The sequence below is a fragment of the Oncorhynchus gorbuscha genome, linkage group LG22, assembly GCF_021184085.1.
Source record: "Oncorhynchus gorbuscha isolate QuinsamMale2020 ecotype Even-year linkage group LG22, OgorEven_v1.0, whole genome shotgun sequence".
Taxonomy (NCBI): domain Eukaryota; kingdom Metazoa; phylum Chordata; class Actinopteri; order Salmoniformes; family Salmonidae; genus Oncorhynchus; species Oncorhynchus gorbuscha.
In genome coordinates this window covers 51987356-52014503 of record NC_060194.1, presented here as the reverse complement: position 1 = coordinate 52014503, position 27148 = coordinate 51987356, and the positions used below count along the sequence as shown (strand labels likewise).

The window sequence follows — 27148 nt, the reverse complement described above, 5'->3', positions numbered from 1 at the left end:
AATACTGTAGATTTAAATAGTGGAGAACGAGGGTGGTTGCCCATCCTTTCACGTTGTTGGCCTGAAGTAGAAGTAAATACTGTAGATTTAAATAGTGGAGAACGAGGGTGGTTGCCCATCCTTTCAGGTTGTTGGCCTGAAGTAGAACTAAATACTGTAGATTTAAATAGTGGAGAACGAGGGTGGTTGCCCATCCTTTCAGGTTGTTGGCCTGAAGTAGAACTAAATACTGTAGATTTAAATAGTGGAGAACGAGGGTGGTTGCCCATCCTTTCAGGTTGTTGGCCTGAAGTAGAAGTAAATACTGTAGATTTAAATAGTGGAGAACGAGGGTGGTGGCCCATCCTTTCAGGTTGTTGGCCTGAAGTAGAACTAAATACTGTAGATTTAAATAGTGGAGAACGAGGGTGTTATTTTTTATTGTATTTATTTTTCATGCAAAGTATAAGGGAGTTGTACTCCAGTCTAGTAGGTGGCAGTAATGCAACATATTGGATGCCAACTGCCATTAAACCTCATCGAAGAAGAAGGGTGAGAGAAGGGGTAGTGGGTAGGGTGTAGGGTGTAGTGGGTAGTGGGTAGGGTGTAGGGTGTAGTGGGTAGGGTGTAATGGGTAGGGTGCAGGGTGTAGGGTGTAATGGGTAGGGTGTAGGGTGTAGTGGGTAGGGTGTAATGGGTAGGGTGCAGGGTGTAGGGTGTAGGGTGTAATGGGTAGGGTGTAGTGGGTAGGGTGTAATGGGTAGTGTGTAGTGGGTAGTGGGTAGGGTGTAATGGGTAGGGTGTAGGGTGTAGTGGGTAGGGTGTAATGGGTAGGGTGTAGGGTGTAGTGGGTAGGGTGTAGGGTGTAGTGGGTAGTGGGTAGGGGGTAGGGTGTAGTGGGTAGGGTGTAGGGTGTAGTGGGTAGGGTGTAGTGGGTAGGGTGTAGGGTGTAGTGGGTAGGGTGTAGGGTGTAGTGGGTAGGGTGTAGGGTGTAGTGGGTAGGGTGTAGTGGGTAGGGGGTAGGGTGTAGGGTGTAGGGTGTAGGGTGTAGGGTGTAGTTGGTAGGGTGTAGTGGGTAGGGTGTAGGGTGTAGTGGGTAGGGTGTAGGGTGTAGTGGGTAGGGTGTAGGGTGTAGTGGGTAGGGTGTAGGGTGTAGTGGGTAGGGTGTAGTGGGTAGAGTGTAGTGGGTAGGGGGTAGGGTGTAGGGTGTAGAGTGTAGTGGGTAGAGTGTAGTGGGTAGGGTGTAGGGTGTAGTGGGTAGGGTGTAGGGTGTAGTGGGTAGGGTGTAGTGAGTAGGGTGTAGGGTGTAATGGGTAGGGTGTAGTGGATAGGGTGTAGTGGGTAGGGTGTAGTGGGTAGGGTGTAGTGGGTAGGGTGTAGTGGGTAGGGTGTAGGGTGTAGTGGGTAGGGTGTAGGGTGTAGTGGGTAGGGTGCAGTGAGTAGGGTGTAGGGTGTAGTGGGTAGGGTGTAGTGGGTAGGGGGTAGGGTGTAGGGTGTAGTGGGTAGGGTGTAGGGTGTAGTGGGTAGGGTGTAGTGGGTAGGGTGTAGTGGGTAGGGTGTAGTGGGTAGGGTAGTGGGTAGGGTGTAGTGGGTAGGGTGTAGTGGGTAGGGTGTAGTGGGTAGTGTGTGTAGTGGGTAGTGTGTAGGGTGTAGTGGGTAGGGTGTAGTGGGTAGGGTGTAGGGTGTAGGGTGTAGTGGGTAGGGTGTAGTGGGTAGGGTGTAGGGTGTAGTGGGTAGGGTGTAGTGGGTAGGGTGTAGTGGGTAGTGGGTAGGGTGTAGGGTGTAGTGGGTAGGGTGTAGTGGGTAGGGTGTAGTGGGTAGGGTGTAGTGGGTAGTGGGTAGGGTGTAGTGGGTAGGATGTAGGGTGTAGTGGGTAGGGTGTAGTGGGTAGGGTGTAGTGGGTAGGGTGTAGGGTGTAGTGGGTAGGGTGTAGTGGGTAGGGTGTAGTGGGTAGGGTGTAGTGGGTAGAGTGTAGTGGGTAGGGTGTAGTGGGTAGGGTGTAGTGGGTAGGGTGTAGTGTGTAGGGTGTAGTGGGTAGGGTGTAGTGGGTAGGGTGTAGTGTGTAGTGGGTAGGGTGTAGTGGGTAGGGTGTAGTGTGTAGTGGGTAGGGTGTAGTGTGTAGTGGGTAGGGTGTAGTGGGTAGGGTGTAGGGAAAGACTAATGTCAATTAGATCTCCAATCTCAATCAATTTGTACTCCCTGTTCACCTATGACTGTGGCCAAACACGACTTCAACACCATCTATGATTGTGGACGACAGGAAAAGGTGGGCCGAACAGACCCCCATTAATATCAACGGGGCTGTAGTGGACCGGGTCGAGAGTTTCAAGTTCCTTGGTGTCCACATCACCAAAGATCTATCATCTATCATGGTCCAAACACACCAAGACAGTTGTGAAGAGGGCACGACAAAACCTTTTCCACCTCAGGAGACTGAAAAGATTTGGCATGGGTCCCCAGATCCTCAACAAGTTCTACAGCTGCACCATCGAGAGCAACCTGACCGGTTGCATCACCGCCTGTTATGGCAACTGCTCAGCATCTGACCGTACGGCGCTACAGAGGGTAGAGCGTACGGCCCAGTACATCACTGGGACCAAGCTTGATAACATCCAGGACCTATATACTTGGCAGTGTCAGAGAAAGGCCCATAAAATTGTCAGAGACTCCAGTCACCCAAGTCCTAGTCTGTTCTCTCTGCTACCGCACGGCAAGCGGTACCGGAGCATCAAGTCTAGGACCAAAAGGCTCCTTAACAGCTTCTAACCCCCCAAGCCATAAGACTGCAGAGCAACTAATCAAATGGCCACCAGACTATTTACATTGACACCCCCCCCCCATTTGTGCACTGCTGCTACTTGCTGTTTATTATCTATGCATAGTCACTTCACCCCCACCTACATGTAGTCTCCACACTGACTCTGTACCGGTACCCCCTGTATATAGCCTCCACAATGACTCTGTACCGGTACCCCCTGTATATAGCCTCCACAATGACTCTGTACCGGTACCCCCTGTATATAGCCTCCACATTGACTCTGTACTGGTACCCCCTGTATATAGCCTCCACACTGACTCTGTACCGGTACCCCCTGTATATAACCTCCACACTGACTCTATACCGGTACCCCCTGTATATAACCTCCACACTGACTCTATACCGGTACCCCCTGTATATAACCTCCACACTGACTCTATACCGGTACCCCCTGTATATAACCTCCACACTGACTCTATACCGGTACCCCCTGTATATAACCTCCACACTGACTCTGTACCGGTACCCCCTGTATATAACCTCCACACTGACTCTATACCGGTACCCCCTGTATATAACCTCCACACTGACTCTGTACGGGTACCCCCTGTATATAACCTCCACACTGACTCTATACCGATACCCCTGTATATAGTCTCCACATTGACTCTGTACCAGTACCCCCTGTATATAGTCTCCACACTGACTCTGTACCGGTACCCCCTGCATATAGCCTCCACACTGACTCTGTACCGGTACCCCCTGCATATAGCCTCCACACTGACTCTGTACCGTAATACCCTGTATATAGCCTCCACATTGACTCTGTACCGGTACCCCCTGTATATAACCTCCACACTGACTCTATACCGGTACCCCCTGTATATAGCCTCCACACTGACTCTGTACCGGTACCCCCTGCATATAGCCTCCACATTGACTCTGTACTGGTACCCCCTGTATATAACCTCCTCATTGACTCTGTACCGTAACACCCTGTATATAGCCTCCACATTGACTCTGTACCGTAACACCCTGTATATAGCCTCCACATTGACTCTGTACTGTAATACCCTGTATATAGCCTCCACATTGACTCTGCCTCCACATTGACTCTGTACCGTAATACCCTGTATATAGCCTCCACATTGACTCTGTACTGGTACCCCCTGTATATAACCTCCTCATTGACTCTGTACCGTAACACCCTGTATATAGCCTCCACATTGACTCTGTACCGTAACACCCTGTATATAGCCTCCACATTGACTCTGTACTGTAACACCCTGTATATAGCCTCCACATTGACTCTGTACCGTTACCCCCTGTATATAACCTCCACATTGACTCTGTACCGGTACCCCCTGTATATAACCTCCTCATTGACTCTGTACCGTAACACCCTGTATATAGCCTCCACATTGACTCTGTACCGTTACCCCCTGTATATAGCCTCCACATTGACTCTGTACCGTAACACCCTGTATATAACCTTCACATTGACTCTGTACCGGTACCCGGTTGTTGTATTCAGCATTTCACGGTAAGATCTACACTGGTTCTATTCAGCATTTCACGGTAAGATCTACACTGGTTCTATTCAGCATTTCACGGTAAGATCTACACTGGTTTTATTCAGCATTTCACGGTAAGATCTAAACTGGTTTTATTCAGCATTTCACGGTAAGATCTACACTGGTTTCATTCAGCATTTCACGGTAAGATCTACACTGGTTTTATTCAGCATTTCACGGTAAGATCTAAACTGGTTTTATTCAGCACATACGACAAATAAAGTTTGATTTGTTTTTAAAACTACCTGCCCTCCAGGACACCTACAGCACCCGATGTCACAGGAAGGCCCAAAAGATATTAAGGTCAACAACCACCCAAGCCACTGCCTGTTCACCCCGCTATCATCCAGAAGGCGAGGTCGGTACAGGTGCATTAAAGCTGGGACCGAGAGACTGAAAAACAGCTTCTATCTCAAGGCCATCAGACTGTTAAACAGCCACCACTAAAATTGAGTGGCTGCTGCCAACACACTGACTCAACTCCAGCCACTTAAAGAAATGGATCACTAGTCTCTTTAAATAATGTCACTTTAATAATGTTTACATATCTTACATTACTCATCTCACATGTATACTGTATTTTATACCATCTACTGCATCTTGCCTGTGCCGTTCGCCCATCCATAGATTTATATGTACATATTCTTATTCCATCCCTTAATATTTGTGTGTATTAGGTAGTTGTTGTGGAATTGTTAGATATTACTGCACTGTCGGAACTAGAAGCAGAAGGATTTTGCTACACTCACATCTGCTAACCATGTGTATGTGACCAATAAAATGAGATTTTCCGTACATCCGGCTATGACCGGCCACCCCATTCAATACCAATCAATCGATATAATCGAGAACTACGGCTGTTCAGTTGTTGTTGTTTTTTTGTCTTTTTCATGTTACTTTTTTCACTGTCTGATTCATGTCGCGTGATTTCTGATGATAGTTCTCGACTACATCGACTGATTGGTTGTGTATGGGGTTGGGCCCGTAACCCTTCTCAACCCGAACAGCGTCTGTGAAGCTGCAGTCCCCTCCGTGTTCATGGGATGGCGTGCTTTCCAACCGGAACCCTGGCCTCTTGCGTTTTCACTCATGCTACACAGAAATGGCGGAGAATACAGTCACGGTCACTGTTGCTTACGGTAAAGTCAACCACTTTGCTTTGGATGTTGCAGCTTGTTTAATGTATATTACCCCGTAGAAGGAAGACAAAGAGGTGGTGCCTGTAGTCGGATAGTCGGAGTCTCCGGGCTGGCTGGCTGGCTGGCTACACGCAGCAGGAGATGTTAGTTAGCCAGGTAGTTGTCAGATACGTTGCTAGGTGCTTTTGAAATGCTGATGTATTTATGTACACTAGTCTTGCTTTAAATTGTATTGGATTGCACCAAAACAGTCTTTGGGAAGTCGGATGTTAATGCTTCAGTTCACATGCTAGACGGAACTAGGAAATAGACGTTTCCGTAGTTCCGACTGGCATCTGAACGCGGCATCAATACGATTTGAATGTACCGTGTGTCGATGGGTTGGCATTAAAAGTGTTGAATTTAAGACCGGTCGTGTTATGAACCACGTTCTGGTCTGTTGTAGACCCACCACCTCTCTGCGTAACGTTACCCAAAGCCCCCCGCAGGTTATTCCCTGTTCGTCCACACGACTCTTCATTTGGACGTAAACAGAGAGGAAGTGGGTCTACAACAGACCTACGTTTGGAAGTCAGTTTAATAATATGATATTTTGTCTCAACTGCCCCCGGTCATAATGACAAAACCGTCCTTACCCACTGGCACAGTAAATTGAAATGGAATTGTATTTAACATTTGGCTTCCCATGGACTGTTTTTGTGCAAACCAATACAATTGAATGCATGTTGTATGTTGCTAAAAGCACCGATCAGTTACTGAGATGTGTAGCTGACTAATGTCTCTGATTTAGCCGCTATATGAAAGTACTCTGTCTCCAATTCACCCCCATGCAGGTTCTACGAAGCACAGCATCACGGTAACGGGGCTGGACGGGAACGAACCGTTACTGAAGGACCTTTCTGATGCTCTGGTTCAGGTTACCGGGGTCCCGGTGCCTGCACAGAAACTCATCTTTAAAGGTAGAGTAACATATCAAACTGTTATGTCACATGCTTGGTAAACAACAGGTGTAGACTAACAGTGTAATGCTTGGTAAACAACAGGTGTAGACTAACAGTGTAATGCTTGGTAACAACAGGTGTAGACTAACAGTGAAATGCTTGGTAAACAACAGGTGTAGACTAACAGTGTAATGCTTGGTAACAACAGGTGTAGACTAACAGTGAAATGCTTGGTAACAACAGGTGTAGACTAACAGTGAAATGCTTGGTAACAACAGGTGTAGACTAACAGTGAAATGCTTGGTAACAACAGGTGTAGACTAACAGTGTAATGCTTGGTAACAACAGGTGTAGACTAACAGTGAAATGCTTGGTAACAACAGGTGTAGACTAACAGTGTAATGCGTGGTAAACAACAGGTGTAGACTAACAGTGAAATGCTTGGTAACAACAGGTGTAGACTAACAGTGAAATGCTTGGTAACAACAGGTGTAGACTAACAGTGAAATGCTTGGTAACAACAGGTGTAGACTAACAGTGTAATGCGTGGTAAACAACAGGTGTAGACTAACAGTGAAATGCTTGGTAACAACAGGTGTAGACTAACAGTGAAATGCTGACTGATGGGTCCTTGGTAAACAACTGGTGTAGACTAACAGTGAAATGCTAGGCAGGGTAGCCTAGTGGTTAGCGGGGTAGCCTAGTGGTTAGAGTGTTGGACTAGTAACCTAAAGGTTGCAAGTTCAAATCCCTGAGCTGACAAGGTACAAATTTGTCCTTCTGCCCCTGAACAGGCAGTTAACCCTAGGCCGTCATTGAAAATAAGAATTTGTTCTTAACTGACTTGCCTAGTTAAATAAAGGTCAAATTAAATGGGAAACAATGGTGGAAATATTATGTGTAAAAATAAATAAAAAGTTAAGACCAGCATAAAAACCCCACATAAAATAGCAGAATCCACTGCAGCGATATCTTCACCTGACCTCATTAAAGGTGTTATACATCAAGTCCATTGTTAGGCTTGACAGTTTCATAAGGAAAACAGACAGACTATTACTACAGCCTCTGCCAAGAGGACTGGACTGTATGGCACAGGGTTTCATAAGGAAAACAGACAGACTGGCAGCCAGACTATTACTACAGCCTCTGCCAAGAGGTCTGGACTGTATGGCACAGGGTTTCATAAGGAAAACAGACAGACTGGCAGCCAGACTATTACTACATCCTCTGCCAAGAGGTCTGGACTGTATGGCACAGGGTTTCATAAGGGAAACAGACAGACTGGTAGCCAGACTATTACTACAGCCTCTGCCAAGAGGTCTGGACTGTATGGCACAGGGTTTCATAAGGAAAACAGACAGACTGGTAGCCAGACTATTACTACAGCCTCTGCCAAGAGGTCTGGACTGTATGGCACAGGGTGTAGTATATTGCACTCACCTCTAACCACAGGGTAGCTGGTTCAGCCTCTGCCAAGAGGACTGGACTGTATGGCACAGGGTGTAGTATATTAAACTCACCTCTAACCACAGGGTAGCTGGTTCAGCCTCTGTCAAGAGGACTGGACTGTATGGCACAGGGTGTAGTATATTAAACTCACCTCTAACCACAGGGGGTAGCTGGTTCAGCCTCTGTCAAGAGGACTGGACTGTATGGCACAGGGTGTAGTATATTAAACTCACCTCTAACCACAGGGTAGCTGGTTCAGCCTCTGTCAAGAGGACTGGACTGTATGGCACAGGGTGTAGTATATTAAACTCACCTCTAACCACAGGGTAGCTGGTTCAAGCCCCAACATGATGCTGTCCTGTTGTTTCAGGGAAGTCACTGAAGGAGATGGAGGAGAGTCTGTCCAGCTTTGGAATCAAACAGGGATGTAAACTCATGATGATTGGAAAGAGGGTAAGACCTTCCTAGTTCTGCTGACTGGCACTCACACATTTGTTCCTAAAATGGTTTGAACACAGACCTGTGTGTTGTCTCCTCTCAGAACAGCCCAGAGGAGGAGTCTGAGCTGAAGAAGTTGAAGGACATTGAGAAGTCAGTAGAACAGACGGCTAAGAAACTGGAGAAGGTGGATGGAGAGCTGACAGGCCTGAAGAATGTATGTTCTGATACTTTATATCTACATATTATATACATTGCCTTCACCTTTTCCACATTTTTTTTGTTACAGACCGAAGTTAAAATGTATTTACTTAAGATTTCGTGTCACTGATCTACACACAATACCCCATGGCAAAGTGACATTTAGTTTGTTGAATATTTTTTTAAATTGATGAAAATGTTTAAAGCTGAAATGTCTTGAGTCAATAATAAGCGTAAATAAGTTCAGGAGTTTTGAATGACTACTCCATCTCTGTACCCCACACATCTGTAGGCCGTCATTGTAAATAAGAATTTGTTCTTAACTGACTTGCCTAAATAAATAAAAGTTCCCTCAATCGAGGAGTGAATTTCAAGCACAAATTCAACCACAGTGACCAGGGAGGTTTTTCAGTGCCTTGCAAAGAAGGGCACCTATTGGTAGATGTGTAAAATCAAATAAAATCAAATAAAAAGCAGTTCTTGAATATCCCTTTGAACATGGTGAAGTTATTCAAATAAAATCAAATAAAATCAAATAAAAAGCAGTTCTTGAATATCCCTTTGAACATGGTGAAGTTATTAACTACCCATTGGATGGAGTATCAACACACCCAGTCACCACTGTTAGGTTCTAATTCACAGTAAATAACTCAAAGGACACTATGAAAGCTTAACCAAGTTGAATTCCTCCCAGAGGATCAATGCAGCTGCATTAGACAGAACATGTTTCCACCACCACAAGTATATATATACTCTAATTTAGGCCCTCCTCCTTCTCTCCAATCTGTACATCTATTATGGTTCGACAGGAAGAGGAAGGAATGAAGACAGGAAGAGGAAGTGATGGGGTAAAAAACCATTGTTTCTCCCTTAAGGGGATCTGACCTCAGCCCCCTTGATGCCAAATTCAAAAAGATCTCCACCCGTAACCGCTAACCGTTAACTTCTGATGTAAAAACCAGTCTCCATCACTCCTCAGATACTATACTTCTGAGTATACTGTGTTCCAACTTTAACCCAGAATCTAACACTACAAAGATACAGGCGTCCTTCCTAACTCAGTTGCTGGAGATGAAGGAAACCGATCAGGGATTTCACCTTGAGGCCAATGACACAGTTACAGAGTTTAATGGCTGTGACAGGAGAAAACTAAGGGTGGATCAACAACATTAGTTACTCCACAATATTAGCAACCTAATTGACAGAGTGAAAAGGATATTCCACACATGCATCCTGTTTGCAACAAGGCACTAGAGTAATAGGCCATGGTTGACATTCACCTTTCAGCAGGACAACAACCTAAAAGACAAAGACAAATCTACACTGGAGTTGCTTATCAAATCAAATTTATTTGTCACACACACATGGTTAGCAGATGTTATTGGTCACATACACATGGTTAGCAGATGTTAATGAGAGTGTAGTGAAATGCTTGTGCTTCTAGTTCCGACAATGCAGTAATAACCAACGAGTAATCTAAACTAACAATTCCAAAACTAATGTCTTATACACATAAGTGTAAGGGGATAAAGAATATGTACATAAAGATATATGAATGAGTGATGGTACAGAACGGCATAGGCAAGATACAGTAGATGATATCGAGTACAGTATATACATATGAGATGAGTATGTAAACAAAGTGGCATAGTTTAAAGTGGCTAGTGATACATGTATTACATAAAGATGCAGTAGATGATATAGAGTACAGTATATACATATACATATGAGATGAATAATGTAGGGTAAGTAACATTATATAAGGTAGCATAGTTTAAAGTGGCTAATGATATATTTTACATCAATTTCCATTATTAAAGTGGCTGGAGTTGAGTCAGTGTCAGTGTGTTGGCAGCAGCCACTCAATGTTAGTGGTGGCTGTTTAACAGTCTGATGGCCTTGAGATAGAAGCTGTTTTTCAGTCTCTCGGTCCCAGCTTTGATGCACCTGTACTGACCTCGCCTTCTGGATGATAGCGGGGTGAACAGGCAGTGGTTCGGGTGGTTGATGTCCTTGATGATCTTTATGGCCTTCCTGTCACATCGGGTGGTGTAGGTATCCTGGAGGGCAGGTAGTTTGCCCCCGGTGATGCATTGTGCAGACCTCATGGAATGTTCCTGAGTGGCCTAGTTATAGTTTTGACATAAATCAGCTATAAAAAAATATGACAAGACTTGAATGATCAGCAATCAACTTGTCAGAGTTTGAAGAATTTAAAGATGAATGGGCAAATATTGTAAAGTCCAGGTGTGCAAAGCTCTTAGAGACTCACCCAGAAAGACTCACAGCTCTTAGAGACTCACCCAGAAAGACTCACAGCTCTTAGAGACTCACCCAGAAAGACTCACAGCTCTTAGAGACTCACCCAGAAAGACTCACAGCTCTTAGAGACTCACCCAGAAAGACTCACAGCTCTTAGACTCACCCAAAAAGACTCACAGCTCTTAGAGACTCACCCAAAAAGACTCACAGCTCTTAGAGACTCACCCAAAAAGACTCACAGCTCTTAGACTCACCCAAAAAGTCTCACAGCTCTTAGAGACTCACCCAAAAAGACTCACAGCTCTTAGAGACTCACCCAAAAAGACTCACAGCTCTTAGAGACTTACCCAGAAAGACTCACAGCTGTAATCACTCTTAGAGACTCACCCAGAAAGACTCACAGCTCTTAGAGACTCACCCAGAAAGACTCACAGCTGTAATCACTCTTAGAGATTTACCCAGAAAGACTCACAGCTGTAATCACTCTTAGAGACTCACCCAGAAAGACTCACAGCTGTAATCACTCTTAGAGATTTACCCAAAAAGACTCACAGCTCTTAGAGACTTACCCAGAAAGACTCACAGCTGTAATCACTGCAAAAAGGTGATTCTACAAAGTAAATTAAATATTTCTGTATTTAATTTTGAATACATTTCTAAAAATGTCTAAAAACATATATTCACTTTGTCATTATAGGGTATTATGTGTAGAAAAAAAGATTGTGTTTCAGCCTGAATGGATTCAATGTGGAATAAGCCTAGTAAGGAAGAATACTTTCCAAAGGCACTTTACATGTGAATATATACTAGGACTGTGATGATACTAAACCAGGAAGCACATAACTCTTGCTATGTAAAATATTGTGTGCTATAGCTTAGAAAATAAATACATGTAACTCTATGATGTTTGTTTCCTAGACAAGTTAAATCCGCATCGTGTTTTGTGTCCTTGCCACAATACTAAGGAGTATTACTGGTATGATCCTGGTTCAACATCCTTACCAAACTGAGACCCAGCAGTAGTGTTAGCACAAATAATGCCCGGAGAGAGTGAAGCAAGAGCCTGCACTTGTCAGCACCCACAAAGTATCTACACATTACATGTACACAGGAGATGGCTTTTATTTGCACTTTCCTGTTACTGTTGTTCTATAGGGATTCCTAGCTAAAGACCTGCAGGCTGAGGCGCTGGGGAGACTGGACCAAAGAGTGAAGGTGGCATCTGAACAGTTCATGAAGATTCTAGAGCAGGTGGACTCTATGGTAACACAGCCCTTACCCTCCTACACTTAACCCTCCTACACTTAGTACTGGTCCCCCTAACCCTCCTACACTTAGTACTGGTCCCCCTAACCCTCCTACACTTAACCCTCCTACACCTAGTTCTGGTCCCCCTAACCCTCCTACACTTAACCCTCCTACACTTAGTACTGGTCCCCCTAACCCTCCTACACTTAGTACTGGTCCCCCTAACCCTCCTACACTTAACCCTCCTACACTTAGTACTGGTCCCCCTAACCCTCCTACACTTAACCCTCCTACACTTAACCCTCCTACACTTAGTACTGGTCCCCTTAACCCTCCTACACTTAACCCTCCTACTCTTAGTACTGGTCCCCCTAACCCTCCTACACTTAACCCTCCTACACTTAGTACTGGTCCCCCTAACCCTCCTACACTTAACCCTCCTACACTTAACCCTCCTACACTTAACCCTCCTACACTTAGTACTGGTCCGCTTAACCCTCCTACACTTAACCCTCCTACACTTAGTACTGGTCCCCCTAACCCTCCTACACTTAGTACTGGTCCCCCTAACCCTCCTACACTTAACCCTCCTACACCTAGTGCTGGTCCCTCTAACCCTCCTACACTTAGTACTGGTCCCCCTAACCCTCCTACACTTAACCCTCCTACACTTAGTACTGGTCCCCCTAACCCTCCTACACTTAGTACTGGTCCCCCTAACCCTCCTACACTTAACCCTCCTACACTTAGTACTGGTCCCCCTAACCCTCCTACACTTAGTACTGGTCCCCCTAACCCTCCTACACTTAGTACTGGTCCCCCTAACCCTCCTACACCTAGTGCTGGTCCCCCTAACCCTCCTACACCTAACCCTCCTATACTTAACCCTCCTACACTTAGTACTGGTCCCCCTAACCTTACTACACTTAACCCTCCTACACTTAACCCTCCTACACTTAACCCTCCTACACCTAGTTCTGGTCCCCCTAACCCTCCTACACTTAACCCTCCTACACTTAGTGCTGGTCCCCCTAACCCTACTACACTTAACCCTCCTACACTTAGTGCTGGTCCCCCTAACCCTACTACACTTAACCCTCCTACACTTAACCCTCCTACGCTTAACCCTCCACCTAGTTCTGGTCCCCCTAACCCTCCTACACTTAACCCTCCTACACTTAGTACTGGTCCCCCTAACCCTCCTACACTTAGTGCTGGTCCCCCTAACCCTCCTACACTTAGTACTGGTCCCCCTAACCCTCCTACACTTAACCCTCCTACACTTAGTACTGGTCCTCTTAACCCTCCTACACTTAGTACTGGTCCCCCTAACCCTCCTACACTTAGTACTGGTCCCCCTAACCCTCCTACACTTAACCCTCCTACACTTAGTACTGGTCCCCCTAACCCTCCTACACTTAGTACTGGTCCCCCTAACCCTCCTACACTTAACCCTCCTACACTTAGTACTGGTCCCCTAACCCTCCTACACTTAACCCTCCTACACTTAGTACTGGTCCCCCTAACCCTCCTACACTTAACCCTCCTACACCTAGTTCTGGTCCCCCTAACCCTCCTACACTTAACCCTCCTACACTTAGTACTGGTCCCCCTAACCCTCCTACACTTAGTACTGGTCCCCCTAACCCTCCTACACTTAACCCTCCTACACTTAGTACTGGTCCCCCTAACCCTCCTACACTTAACCCTCCTACACTTAGTACTGGTCCCCTTAACCCTCCTACACTTAGTACTGGTCCCCCTAACCCTCCTACACTTAACCCTCCTACACTTAGTACTGGTCCCCTTAACCCTCCTACACTTAACCCTCCTACACATTGTACTGGTCCCCCTAACCCTCCTACACTTAGTACTGGTCCCCCTAACCCTCCTACACTTAACCCTCCTACACCTAGTGCTGGTCCCTCTAACCCTCCTACACTTAGTACTGGTCCCCCTAACCCTCCTACACTTAACCCTCCTACACTTAGTACTGGTCCCCCTAACCCTCCTACACTTAGTACTGGTCCCCCTAACCCTCCTACACTTAACCCTCCTACACTTAGTACTGGTCCCCCTAACCCTCCTACACTTAACCCTCCTACACTTAGTACTGGTCCCCCTAACCCTCCTACACTTAGTACTGGTCCCCCTAACCCTCCTACACTTAGTACTGGTCCCCCTAACCCTCCTACACCTAGTGCTGGTCCCCCTAACCCTCCTACACCTAACCCTCCTACACTTAACCCTCCTACACTTAGTACTGGTCCCCCTTAACCCTCCTACACTTAACCCTCCTACACTTAGTGCTGGTCCCTCTAACCCTCCTACACTTAACCCTCCTACACTTAGTACTGGTCCCCCTAACCCTCCTACACTTAACCCTCCTACACTTAGTACTGGTCCCCCTAACCCTCCTACACTTAGTACTGGTCACCCTAACCCTCCTACACTTAGTACTGGTCCCCCTAACCCTCCTACACCTAGTGCTGGTCCCCCTAACCCTCCTACACCTAACCCTCCTACACTTAACCCTCCTACACTTAGTACTGGTCCCCCTAACCTTACTACACTTAACCCTCCTACACTTAACCCTCCTACACTTAACCCTCCTACACTTAGTGCTGGTCCCCCTAACCCTACTACACTTAACCCTCCTACACTTAGTGCTGGTCCCCCTAACCCTCCTACACTTAACCCTCCTACACTTAGTGCTGGTCCCCCTAACCCTCCTACACTTAGTGCTGCTCCCCCTAACCCTACTACACTTAACCCTCCTACACTTAGTACTGGTCCCCCTAACCCTCCTACACTTAACCCTACTACACTTAACCCTCCTACACTTAACCCTCCTACACCTAGTTCTGGTCCCCCTAACCCTCCTACACTTAACCCTCCTACACTTAGTACTGGTCCCCCTAACCCTCCTACACTTAGTGCTGGTCCCCCTAACCTTCCTACACTTAGTACTGGTCCCCCTAACCCTCCTACACTTAACCCTCCTACACTTAGTACTGGTCCTCTTAACCCTCCTACACTTAGTACTGGTCTCCTTAACCCTCATACAGTAATTTAGGCCTGCTCCTAAAGCAGGTGGACTCTATGGTAACACAACCTTATTAACAAGCACATGTAGTTCTTGTCAGGTGGACTGGTCACACAGACTGGTTGAGTAGAGAATCCCGAGCTGCTGGTCTTATCACAGCTTACTCTGTAACCACTATAACAACTGTGTCGTGTTAACAGACTTTACCAGAGAACTTTGGTGACTGTCGGATGAAGAAAAAGGGTCTCGTAAAAACAGTTCAGGTGAGTCTGTTTTCATTTCTGATAAACTCTGAGTGATCAAGTAGGTCCTTGTTCCACAAGAGTAATATAAAACCATGCTGTTAATAAGTTGTTACTAGTTTTTATAGGGTTACTACGATGATCTAAGAACAACTGCTGTCTCCTTCCTGTTCCTCCTCCTCCAGGGATTCCTGGCTCAGTGTGACAAGATTGAAGCAGGGATTTTAGACCACTTGGCTAAGATCCAGTCTAAGAACCTGGCCCTGGCAGATTCTTAGATCTACTAGTTCACAGAGATCTACTGGGTCACCATCTGGGATCTGCTGTCATGTCCATCTCTACGCTGCTCCACATCTCTGTCCCTGCCCTGGTCTCCACGCTGCTCCACATCTCTGTCCCTGCCCTGGTCTCCACGCTGCTCCACATCCTTGTCCCTGCCCTGGTCTCCACGCTGCTCCACATCTCTGTCCCTGCCCTGGTCTCCACGCTGCTCCACATCTCTGTCCCTGCCCTGGTCTCCACGCTGCTCCACATCTCTGTCCCTGGTCTCCACGCTGCTCCACATCTCTGTCCCTGCCCTGGTCTCCACGCTGCTCCACATCTCTGTCCCTGCCCTGGTCTCCACGCTGCTCCACATCTCTGTCCCTGGTCTCCACTGAGTCACCATCTGGGATCTGGGGAAATCCATTTGATTTCGATGACCTTTTGATAGCATCCCTTTCCATTTGAACAAAACCTTCCATACGTAGTCACCCATTGTAGAAGAGGTCAGAAAGTGACTTTCTGGACCTGAATGCCAAAACATCGAAGACATAAAGGTGCTCAAAGTTGACCTTTTAGAATGTATGACACCCATTCTGTGTCTCAACCGGTGGACAACACAACCTCAGATGATGTGGAATAGGGTCTAAGCTACAACATGCAGATATGAAAAAGAGTTTACACTTTGTTAGATAATTTATCTTAAAGCATTAAATAATGTCCACATTTTTATTAAAACATATTTTTTTCAAGAAATGATTAAATCGTATGATAACCCTGTTTGTAAGCTCTTAAATGATATCAATCTCAACCATACATTTTTTCCAGTGATGTCTCGTGGTATGGTGGGGTATGCAAAGCGGGTCGACTTTGAGGACCTTTATCTCCTGAATGTTTTGTCATTCAGGTCCCAAACGTCACTTCCTGACCTCTTCTTCCATGGGCGGAACGTTGTGTTTAAATCAAAAGGGCTGTCAAAAAGTGATTGGCCTGGAGCAGCTCGAGGACACCTCTAGTAGAGTGACACCTCTAGTGGAGTCATCTCTCTCCAGGCCTGGAGCAGCTCGAGGACACCTCTAGTGGAGTCATCTCTCTCCAGGCCTGGAGCAGCTCGAGGACACCTCTAGTGGAGTCATCTCTCTCCAGGCTTGGAGCAGCTCGAGTACACCTCTAGTGGAGTGACACCTCTAGTGGAGTGACACCTCTAGTGGAGTGACACCTCTAGTGGAGTGACACCTCTAGTGGAGTGACACCTCTAGTAGAGTGACACCTCTAGTAGAGTGACACCTCTAGTAGAGTGACACCTCTAGTAGAGTGACACCTCTAGTAGAGTCATCTCTCTCCAGGCTTGGAGCAGCTCGAGGACACCTCTAGTGGATTGACACCTCTAGTGGAGTGACACCTCTAGTGGAGTGACACCTCTAGTAGAGTCATCTCTCTCCAGGCCTGGAGCAGCTCGAGGACACCTCTAGTGGAGTCATCTCTCTCCAGGCCTGGAGCAGCTCGAGGACACCTCTAGTGGAGTCATCTCTCCAGGCCTGGAGCAGCTCGAGGACACCTCTAGTGGAGTCATCTCTCTCCAGGCCTGGAGCAGCTCGAGGACACCTCTAGTGGAGTCATCTCTCTCCAGGCTTGGAGCAGCTCGAGGACACCTCTAGTGGAGTGACACCTCTAGTGGAGTGACACCTCTAGTGGAGTGACACCTCTAGTAGAGTGACACCTCTAGTAGAGTGACACCTCTAGTAGAGTGACACCTCTAGTAGAGTGACACCTGTAGTAGAGTGACACCTGTAGTAGAGTGACACCTGTAGTAGAGTGACACCTGTAGTAGAGTGACACCTCTAGTAGAGTGACACCTCTAGTAGAGTGACACCTCTAGTAGAGTCATCTCTCTCCAGGCTTGGAGCAGCTCGAGGACACCTCTAGTGGAGTGACACCTCTAGTGGAGTGACACCTCTAGTGGAGTGACACCTCTAGTGGAGTGACACCTCTAGTGGAGTGACACCTCTAGTAGAGTCATCTCTCTCCAGGCTTGGAGCAGCTCGAGGACACCTCTAGTGGAGTGACACCTCTAGTGGAGTGACACCTCTACTAGAGTCATCTCTCTCCAGGCCTGGAGCACCTCGAGGACACCTCTAGTAGAGTCATCTCTCTCCAGGCCTGGAGCACCTCGAGGACACCTCTAGTGGAACCCTATTCAAACGTAGTGCTTTAGTTTGGGACAGAGACCTATGTGGGAGCCCTATCAGGCCAAAGCAAGGACACTAAATAAGGAGTGACATTTATGAGCTGTTCTAATGTATTTATTTAGCATGGCAACATGCAGCAGAGTACCCTTATACTGAGCCCTCCGTGTGTGTGCTGGGGTAGAGGAGACAACACTGACTGTTGCAGCCTTTGGTCCCCAGGGACTTAAGAAAAGGGTGCTGTGTGTGTAGGATATTTTAACAAAGTAAAAGAACCAAAAATGAAATAATCCTTCAGACTTTGAAAATGTGTGGTGTTTGATGATACGTGTTGCTATTACAAAGAGACTGCTGATATTGAGCTGGTGACTGATTCTGTACTGCTTTCTAGTGACAGGATGTGATGTCACTAATGGTCAGTCTGACCAGTGACAGGATGTAATGCTGACTGCCTAGTGGAACCATGTTATAGTGTGTCGTTTCACATAAAAAGCTGTTGTGATTGTGTGATTTAAACTGTGTAGTCTGTCTGAACTGGTATCCTTTGATAATATAGTGCACTAGCCCCCAGCACCCTGGTCAAAGTAGGGCACTAGCCCCCAGCACCCTGGTTAAAGTAGGGCACTAGCCCCCAGCACCCTGGTCAAAGTAGGGCACTAGCCCCCAGCACCCTGGTCAAAGTAGGGCACTAGCCCCCAGCACCCTGGTCAAAGTAGGGCACTAGCCCCCAGCACCCTGGTCAAAGTAGGGCACTAGCCCACAGCACCCTGGTCAAAGTAGTGCACTAGCCCACAGCACCCTGGTCAAAGTAGGGCACTAGCCCCCAGCACCCTGGTCAAAGTAGGGCACTAGATCCCAGCACCCTGGTCAAGGTAGTGCACCAGCACCCTGGTCAAAGTAGGGCACTAACCCCCAGCACCCTGGTCAAAGTAGGGCACTAGCCCCAGCACCCTGGTCAAAGTAGGGCACTAGCCCCAGCACCCTAGTCAAAGTAGTGCACTAGTCCCCAGCACCCTGGTCAAAGTAGGGCACTAGCCCCCAGCACCCTAGTCAAAGTAGTGCACTAGCACCCTGGTAAAAGTAGTGCACTAACACCCTGGTCAAAGTAGTGCACTAGCCCCTAGCAGCCTGGTCAAAGTAGTGCACTAGCCCCCAGCACCCTGGTCAAAGTAGTGCACTAGCCCCCAGCACCCTGGTCAAAGTAGTGCACTAGCCCCCAGCACCCTGGTCAAAGTAGTGCACTAGCCCCCAGCACCCTGGTCAAAGTAGTGCACTAGCCCCCAGCACCCTGGTCAAAGTAGTGCACTAGCCCCCAGCACCCTGGTCAAAGTAGTGCACTAGCCCCCAGCACCCTGGTCAAAGTAGTGCACTAGCCCCCAGCACCCTGGTCAAAGTAGGGCCCTAGCCTCCAGCACCCTGGTCAAAGTAGTGCACTATCCCCCAGCACCCTGGTCAAAGTAGTGCACTAGCCCCCAGCACCCTGGTCAAAGTAGGGCACTAGCCCCCAGCACCCTGGTCAAAGTAGTGCACTAGGCCCCAGCACCCTGGTCAAAGTAGTGCACTAGCCCCCAGCACCCTGGTCAAAGTAGTGCACTAGGCCCCAGCACCCTGGTCAAAGTAGGGCACTAGCCCACAGCACCCTGGTCAAAGAAGGGCCCTAGTCCAGCACCCTGGTCAAAGTAGTGCACTAGCCCCAGCACCCTGGTCAAAGTAGGGCCCTAGCCTCCAGCACCCTGGTCAAAGTAGTGCACTAGCCCCCAGCACCCTGGTCAAAGTAGGGCACTAGCCGCCAGCACCCTGGTCAAAGTAGTGCACTAGCCCCCAGCACCCTAGTCAAAGTAGGGCACTAGCACCCTGGTCAAAGTAGTGCACTAGCCCCCAGCACCCTGGTCAAAGTAGTGCACTAGCCCCCAGCACCCTGGTCAAAGTAGGGCCCTAGCCCCCAGCACCCTGGTCAAAGTAGGGCCCTAGCTTCCAGCACCCTGGTCAAAGTAGTGCACTAGCCCCAGCACCCTGGTCAAAGTAGGGCCCTAGCCTCCAGCACCCTGGTCAAAGTAGGGCCCTAGCCCCCAGCACCCTGGTCAAAGTAGGGCCCTAGCTTCCAGCACCCTGGTCAAAGTAGTGCACTAGCCCCAGCACCCTGGTCAAAGTAGGGCCCTAGCCTCCAGCACCCTGGTCAAAGTAGTGCACTAGCCCCCAGCACCCTGGTCAAAGTAGTGCACTTATCCCCAGCACCCTGGTCAAAGTAGTGCACTTATCCCCAGCACCCCGGTCAAAGTAGTGCAGTATTCCCCAGCACCCTGGTCAAAGTAGTGCACTAGCCCCCAGCACCCTAGTCAAAGTATGGCACTAGCACCCTGGTCAAAGTAGGACCCTAGCCTCCAGCACCCTGGTCAAAGTAGTGCACTAGCCCCCAGCACCCTGGTCAAAGTAGGGCACTAGCCGCCAGCACCCTGGTCAAAGTAGTGCACTAGCCCCCAGCACCCTAGTCAAAGTAGGGCACTAGCACCCTGGTCAAAGTAGTGCACTAGCCCCCAGCACCCTGGTCAAAGTAGTGCACTAGCCCCCAGCACCCTGGTCAAAGTAGGGCCCTAGCCCCCAGCACCCTGGTCAAAGTAGGGCCCTAGCTTCCAGCACCCTGGTCAAAGTAGTGCACTAGCCCCAGCACCCTGGTCAAAGTAGGGCCCTAGCCTCCAGCACCCTGGTCAAAGTAGTGCACTAGCCCCCAGCACCCTGGTCAAAGTAGTGCACTTATCCCCAGCACCCTGGTCAAAGTAGTGCACTTATCCCCAGCACCCTGGTCAAAGTAGTGCAGTATTCCCCAGCACCCTGGTCAAAGTAGTGCACTAGCCCCCAGCACCCTAGTCAAAGTATGGCACTAGCACCCTGGTCAAAGTAGGACCCTAGCCTCCAGCACCCTGGTCAAAGTAGTGCACTAGCCCCCAGCACCCTGGTCAAAGTAGGGCACTAGCCCCCAGCACCCTGGTCAAAGTAGTGCACTAGCCCCCAGCACCCTAGTCAAAGTAGGGCACTAGCACCCTGGTCAAAGTAGTGCACTAGCACCCTGGTCAAAGTAGTGCACTAGCACCCTGGTCAAAGTAGTGCACTAGCACCCTGGTCAAAGTAGTGCACTAGCCCCCAGCACCTTTTAGCTGCATTTACACAGTCAGCTGAATTCTGATCTTTTAAAAAGACGCAATTAGTGGGAATAATATTATAATGGTGTTGTCTGTGTAAACGCAGCCATGTTGAATATGGTGTTTCAGATGCAGTGTATTCTATCCATTCACTCAGCAGGTTAACAAATCCAACATCTGTCTTCACTTTCACACCTTTATACAGATTATTCAGGAAGTATTCAGACCCCTTCTCCACATTTTGTTACGTTACAGACTTATTCTAAAATTAATTAAATAATCTCATGAATCTCATCAATCTACACATACTACCCCATAATGACAACACGAGAACAGGTTTTAAGAAATGTTTGCTCATTTATAAAAAATAAAAATAAAATAAGAAACAGAAATACCTTATTTATTCAGTACCTTAAGTATTCAGACCCTTTGCTATGAGACCCCAAATTGAGCTCAGGTGCATCCTGTTTCCATTCATCATCCTGTTTCTACAACTTGATTGGAGTTCACCTGTGGTAAATTCAATTGATTGGACATGATTTGGAAACCAAGCCATGAGGTCGAAGGAATTGTCCATAGAACTCCAAGACAGGATAGTATCGAGACATAGATCTGGGAATAGGTACCAAAATAATTATTCAGCATTGAACACTAAATTCCAAGCATCTGCCTCTAACCCTAGGAAGCTCTTTGCCACCTTCTCCTCCCTCCTGAATCCTCCTCCCCCCCCCCCCCCCTCCTCCCTCTCTGCAGATGACTTCGTCAACCATTTTGAAAAGAAGGTCGAGGACATCCGATCCTCGTTTGCTAAGTCAAACGACACCGCTGGTTCTGCTCACACTGCCCTACCCTGTGCTCTGACCTCTTTCTCCCCTCTCTCTCCAGATGAAATCTCGCGTCTTGTGACGGCCGGCCGCCCAACAACCTGCCCGCTTGACCCTATCCTCTCTTCTCCAGACCATTTCCGGAGACCTTCTCCCTTACCTCACCTCGCTCATCAACTTATCCCTGACCGCTGGCTACGTCCCTTCCGTCTTCAAGAGAGCGAGAGTTGCACCCCTTCTGAAAAAACCTACACTCGATCCCTCCGATGTCAACAACTACAGACCAGTATCCCTTCTTTCTTTTCTCTCCAAAACTCTTGAACGTGCCGTCCTTGGTCAGCTCTCCCGCTATCTCTCTCAGAATGACCTTCTTGATCCAAATCAGTCAGGTTTCAAGACTAGTCATTCAACTGAGACTGCTCTTCTCTGTATCACGGAGGCGCTCCGCACCGCTAAAGCTAACTCTCTCTCCTCTGCTCTCATCCTTCTAGACCTATCGGCTGCCTTCGATACTGTGAACCATCAGATACTCCTCTCCACCCTCTCCGAGTTGGGCATCTCCGGCGTGGCCCACGCTTGGATTGCGTCCTACCTGACAGGTCGCTCCTACCAGGTGGCGTGGCGAGAATCTGTCTCCTCACCATGCGCTCTCACCACTGGTGTCCCCCAGGGCTCTGTTCTAGGCCCTCTCCTATTCTCGCTATACACCAAGTCACTTGGCTCTGTCATAACCTCACATGGTCTCTCCTATCATTGCTATGCAGACGACACACAATTAATCTTCTCCTTTCCCCCTTCTGATGACCAGGTGGCGAATCGCATCTCTGCATGTCTGGCAGGCATATCAGTGTGGATGACGGATCACCACCTCAAGCTGAACTTCGGCAAGACGGAGCTGCTCTTCCTCCCGGGGAAGGACTGCCCGTTCCATGATCTCGCCATCACGGTTGACAACTCCATTGTGTCCTCCTCCCAGAGCGCTAAGAACCTTGGCGTGATCCTGGACAACACCCTGTCGTTCTCAACTAACATCAAGGCGGTGGCCCGTTCCTGTAGGTTCATGCTCTACAACATCCGCAGAGTACGACCCTGCCTCACACAGGAAGCGGCACAGGTCCTAATCCAGGCACTTGTCATCTCCCGTCTGGATTACTGCAACTTGCTGTTGGCTGGGCTCCCTGCCTGTGCCATTAAACCCCTACAACTCATCCAGAACGCCGCAGCCCGTCTGGTGTTCAACCTTCCCAAGTTCTCTCACGTCACCCCGCTCCTCCGCTCTCTCCACTGGCTTCCAGTTGAAGCTCGCATCCGCTACAAGACCATGGTGCTTGCCTACGGAGCTGTGAGGGGAACGGCACCTCAGTACCTCCAGGCTCTGATCAGGCCCTACACCCAAATAAGGGCACTGCGTTCATCCACCTCTGGCCTGCTCGCCTCCCTACCACTGAGGAAGTACAGTTCCCGCTCAGCCCAGTCAAAACTGTTCGCTGCTCTGGCTCCCCAATGGTGGAACAAACTCCCTCACGACGCCAGGACAGCGGAGTCAATCACCACCTTCCGGAGACACCTGAAACCCCACCTCTTTAAGGAATACCTAGGATAGGATAAAGTAATCCTTCTCACCCCCCCTTAAAATATGTAGATGCACTATTGTAAAGTGGCTGTTCCATTGGATGTCATAAGGTGAATGCACCAATTTGTAAGTCGCTCTGGATAAGAGCGTCTGCTAAATGACTTAAATGTAAATGTAAATGAACACAGTGGCCTACTTCATTCTAAATGGAAGAAGTTTGGAGCCACCAAGACTCTTCCTAGAGCTGTCCGCCCAGCCATCGGGGGAGAAGGGCCTTGGTCAAGGAGGTGACCAAGAACCTGATGGTCATTCTGTGGAGATGGGAGAACCTTCCAGAAGGACAACCATCTCTGCAGCACTCCACCAATCAGGCCTTTATGGTAGAGTGGCCAGACAGAAGCCACTCCTCAGTAAAAGGCACATGACAGCCCACTTGGAGTTTGCCAAAAGGCACCTAAAGAAACAAGATTCTCTGGTCTGATGAAACCAAGATTGAACTATTTGGCCTGAGTGAAAAGTGTCACATCTGGAAGAAACCTTGCACCTTCCCTGCGGTGAAGCACGGTGGTGGCAGCATCCCTGCGGTGAAGCACGGTGGTGGCAGCATCCCTACGGTGAAGCACGGTGGTGGCAGCATCCTTATGGTGAAGCATGGTGGTGGCAGCATCCCTATTTAAAGGTATTACTCAGATCAGCTACGGAGAATGTGTTCACGCATGGTTCAGTGTTGCTTGCCTCGAAGCGAGCATAGAGCGCATTTAGCTAGTCTGGCAGGATAGCGTCACTGGGCAGCTCACCGCTGTTTCCCTTTGTAATCCGTGATAGTTTGTTGTGCAGGTCCTCTTTGTTGATGAATTTGTCTTTGTTCTGGTTGGTCATGTTAAAGGCTACTTTCAAATTCTGGATCTGTGATTGGTCGCACATAACGAACACGTCGGAGGTTGCCCTCTGGAGGGGGTTCTTAACATGTTGGAGGTTGCCCTCTGGAGGGGGTTCTTAACATGTTGGAGGTTGCCCTCTGGAGGGGGTTCTTAACATGTTGGAGGTTGCCCTCTGGAGGGGGTTCTTAACATGTTGGAGGTTGCCCTCTGGAGGAGGTTCTTAACATGTTGGAGGTTGCCCTGTGGAGGGGGTTCTTAACATGTTGGAGGTTGCCTTCTGGAGGGGGTTCTTAACATGTTGGAGGTTCTTAGTTATCTTCCACTCTCTTACTGTACATGGTCATGATGTTGGCAGGGTGGGAGGCTGTACCTGGGTCAGAGAAACCACAGGATGGTCATGGTGTTGGCAGGGTGGGAGGCTGTACCTGGGTCAGAGAAACCACAGGATGGTCATGGTGTTGGCAGGGTGGGAGGCTGTACCTGGGTCAGAGAAACCACAGGATGGTCATGGTGTTGGCAGGGTGGGAGGCTGTACCTGGGTCAGAGAAACCACAGGATGGTCATGGTGTTGGCAGGGTGGGAGGCTGTACCTGGGTCAGAGAAACCACAGGATGGTCATGGTGTTGGCAGGGTGGGAGGCTGTACCTGGGTCAGAGAAACCACAGGGTTATCATTCCGTGCAAGATTTATTCTGCCAAGTACTCACACACAAGTCTTCTAATAAAGACAGAGACGATCAATCAGTCAAGTAGATCTGTGAAATCAGCAACATTAACTGGTCCAAATCAAGCAAAACACTTCAAAATAAAAGTCTTCCATTTCCTTATTTGATTTATATGACCTTTTATTTAAGCAGGGAGTCGCCATTGAGAACGAGGTCTCTTTCACAAGGGAGTCTTGTATTGAACACTTGAACATAACAAATTGGAGTGTATTTTGGCTGTTTCAAGATGGAGTATATTTTGGCTATTTCTACTGGTTATGTGTAAATAGGTTTTCTACCAAGGTAGGTCAATTAAATAAATGCAATCAGTACATGTTCAAAAACAATTATTTTAAGGGGACATCGAAATGTGTATTAAACAATAATGTTAAATATAAATGAGTTGAAAGGGAATTAATGTTTTGAATTTGAAAGATTCTGCATTAAATTATATCTAGAGTATCATTTCCGTTCCACTAGATGGCACTGTCCCCCATGCTGCGCCCAGTAAGGGGTCTGAGGGTTCAGAAACAAAAGGTTTTACGCTCTTGAAATGCATCTGTGCATTGGTAGCTGTGCTGTACATTGTTATAAACAGTTATTACACTACCATAGACTTTTCACTGCTATTGACTGTTATAAACACGTATTCAATTATACATTGGGATCCTGAGTGGTGCAGAGGCGTCAATACAGACCCGGGTTCAATCCCGGGCTGTATCACAACCCCGGCCGTGATCGGGTGTCCCATAGGGCGGTGTACATTTGGCCCAGCGTCGTCCGGGTTAGGGTTTGGCCGGTGTAGGCCGTCATTGTAAAATAAGTATTTGTTCTTAACTGACTTGCCTAGTTAAATAAAGGTTGAATCAGGCAAATATTATAGACTGTGGTGCTTTTACACCATCAGGGTTGTGGGTTTGATTCACGGGAACCGCCCATACCTAAAATGGATGCACGAATGACTAAATCGCTTTGGATAAAAGCTTCTGCTAAATGGCATTTATTATTATTATTATTGTTAAAACAACAGACAATGTGAAGGTATTTTGCGTTTTCAAATGAAGATTTTTGTCAATTAGGAAATCTGCACGTTGCACAGTTTAAAATGAGGGAGGACACAGTTTAAAATGAGGGAGGACACCGTTTAAAATGAGGGAGGACACAGTTTAAAATGAGGGAGGACACATTTTAAAATGAGGGAGGACACATTTTAAAATGAGGGAGGACACCGTTTTAAAATGAGGGAGGACACCGTTTTAAAATGAGGGAGGACACCGTTTTAAAATGAGGGAGGACACCGTTTTAAAATGAGGGAGGACACAGTTTTAAAATGAGGGAGAACACCATTTTAAAATGAGGGAGGACACCGTTTAAAATGAGGGAGGACACAGTTTAAAATGAGGGAGGACACAGTTTAAAATGAGGGAGGACAGTTTAAAATGAGGGAGGACGCCGTTTAAAATGAGGGAGGACACCGTTTAAAATGAGGGAGGACACCGTTTAAAATGAGGGAGGACACAGTTTTTTTTGATGAGCATAGACTTATTTCTATTCCAGCATGTTGATGACTGTCATTCATAGTCCATTCACTGTTTGACCATTCCTGTAGCTTTTCCTTCCAGAATATAAAATTGTATAAAGAAGGGACTACTATACACTACTATCTGTACTTACTGGTGGCACAGACTCTGTTTCATCCTTCTACACTGAAATTACTCTTGCCTAACGCTTGCATCTGAAGCTGGGCTTGTAGCACAGCTATCCTCGCCGTAAGACGATCGTTCTCATGTATATTATGAGTAGAGCGACTGCAATTAGAAGGCATAACTTTAACATTACTAATTAGCTTCGGCTGGTGGAGGTCCTGTAGAACCACGTCCAGATAAAGCATCATGTTAATGTTACTACTGGTTGGCTGGTGGAGGTCCTGGTGAACCATGTCCAGATAAAGCATCATGTTAATGTTACTACTGGTTGGCTGGTGGAGGTCCTGTTGAACCACGTCCAGATAAAGCATCATGTTGACTTTTTAACATCATGTTGACTTTTTTTCCTCAACTTTTTCACTCCGGACGCTTTATCTGGACACGATTCGTCAGGACCTCCACCAGCCGAAGCTAAGTAGTAACATTAACATGATGCCTTCTAATTGTAGTCGCTGTACTCGCCTTACGGCGAGGATAGCTGTGCTACAAGCCCAGCTTCAGACGCAATCGTTAGGCAAGGGTAATTTCAGTGTAGGAAAGGATGAAACCGCGTCTGTGCCACCAGTAAGTACAGATAGTAGTATAAATCCCCTGGCACAG

The 27148-nt window shown here is 47.7% G+C and overlaps 1 protein-coding gene across 1 annotated transcript; it reads left to right on the top strand.

Annotated features, from left to right (window-relative positions):
* The first annotated feature begins 5190 nt into the window (after positions 1-5190).
* Positions 5191-18240, top strand: bag1 (BCL2 associated athanogene 1). Its single transcript, XM_046321603.1, has 7 exons — positions 5191-5450; positions 6284-6409; positions 8211-8293; positions 8382-8495; positions 11897-12004; positions 15236-15298; positions 15463-18240. Exons 1-7 carry the CDS (start codon positions 5414-5416, stop codon positions 15553-15555), a joined length of 624 nt encoding a protein of 207 aa, XP_046177559.1. The 5' UTR covers positions 5191-5413; the 3' UTR covers positions 15556-18240.
* The last annotated feature ends 8908 nt before the right edge of the window (positions 18241-27148 follow it).

What these genes read in the sequence shown, in the direction of transcription:
- bag1 (XM_046321603.1), top strand. Translation starts at nt 5,414, where the DNA reads ATGGCGGAGAATACAGTCACGGTCACTGTTGCTTACG. An exon ending in ACAGAAACTCATCTTTAAAG is followed by an intron (nt 6,410 to 8,210) that starts GTAGAGTAACAT and finishes CTGTTGTTTCAG; the next exon opens with GGAAGTCACTGAAGGAGATG. An exon ending in GTCTCGTAAAAACAGTTCAG is followed by an intron (nt 15,299 to 15,462) that starts GTGAGTCTGTTT and finishes CTCCTCCTCCAG; the next exon opens with GGATTCCTGGCTCAGTGTGA.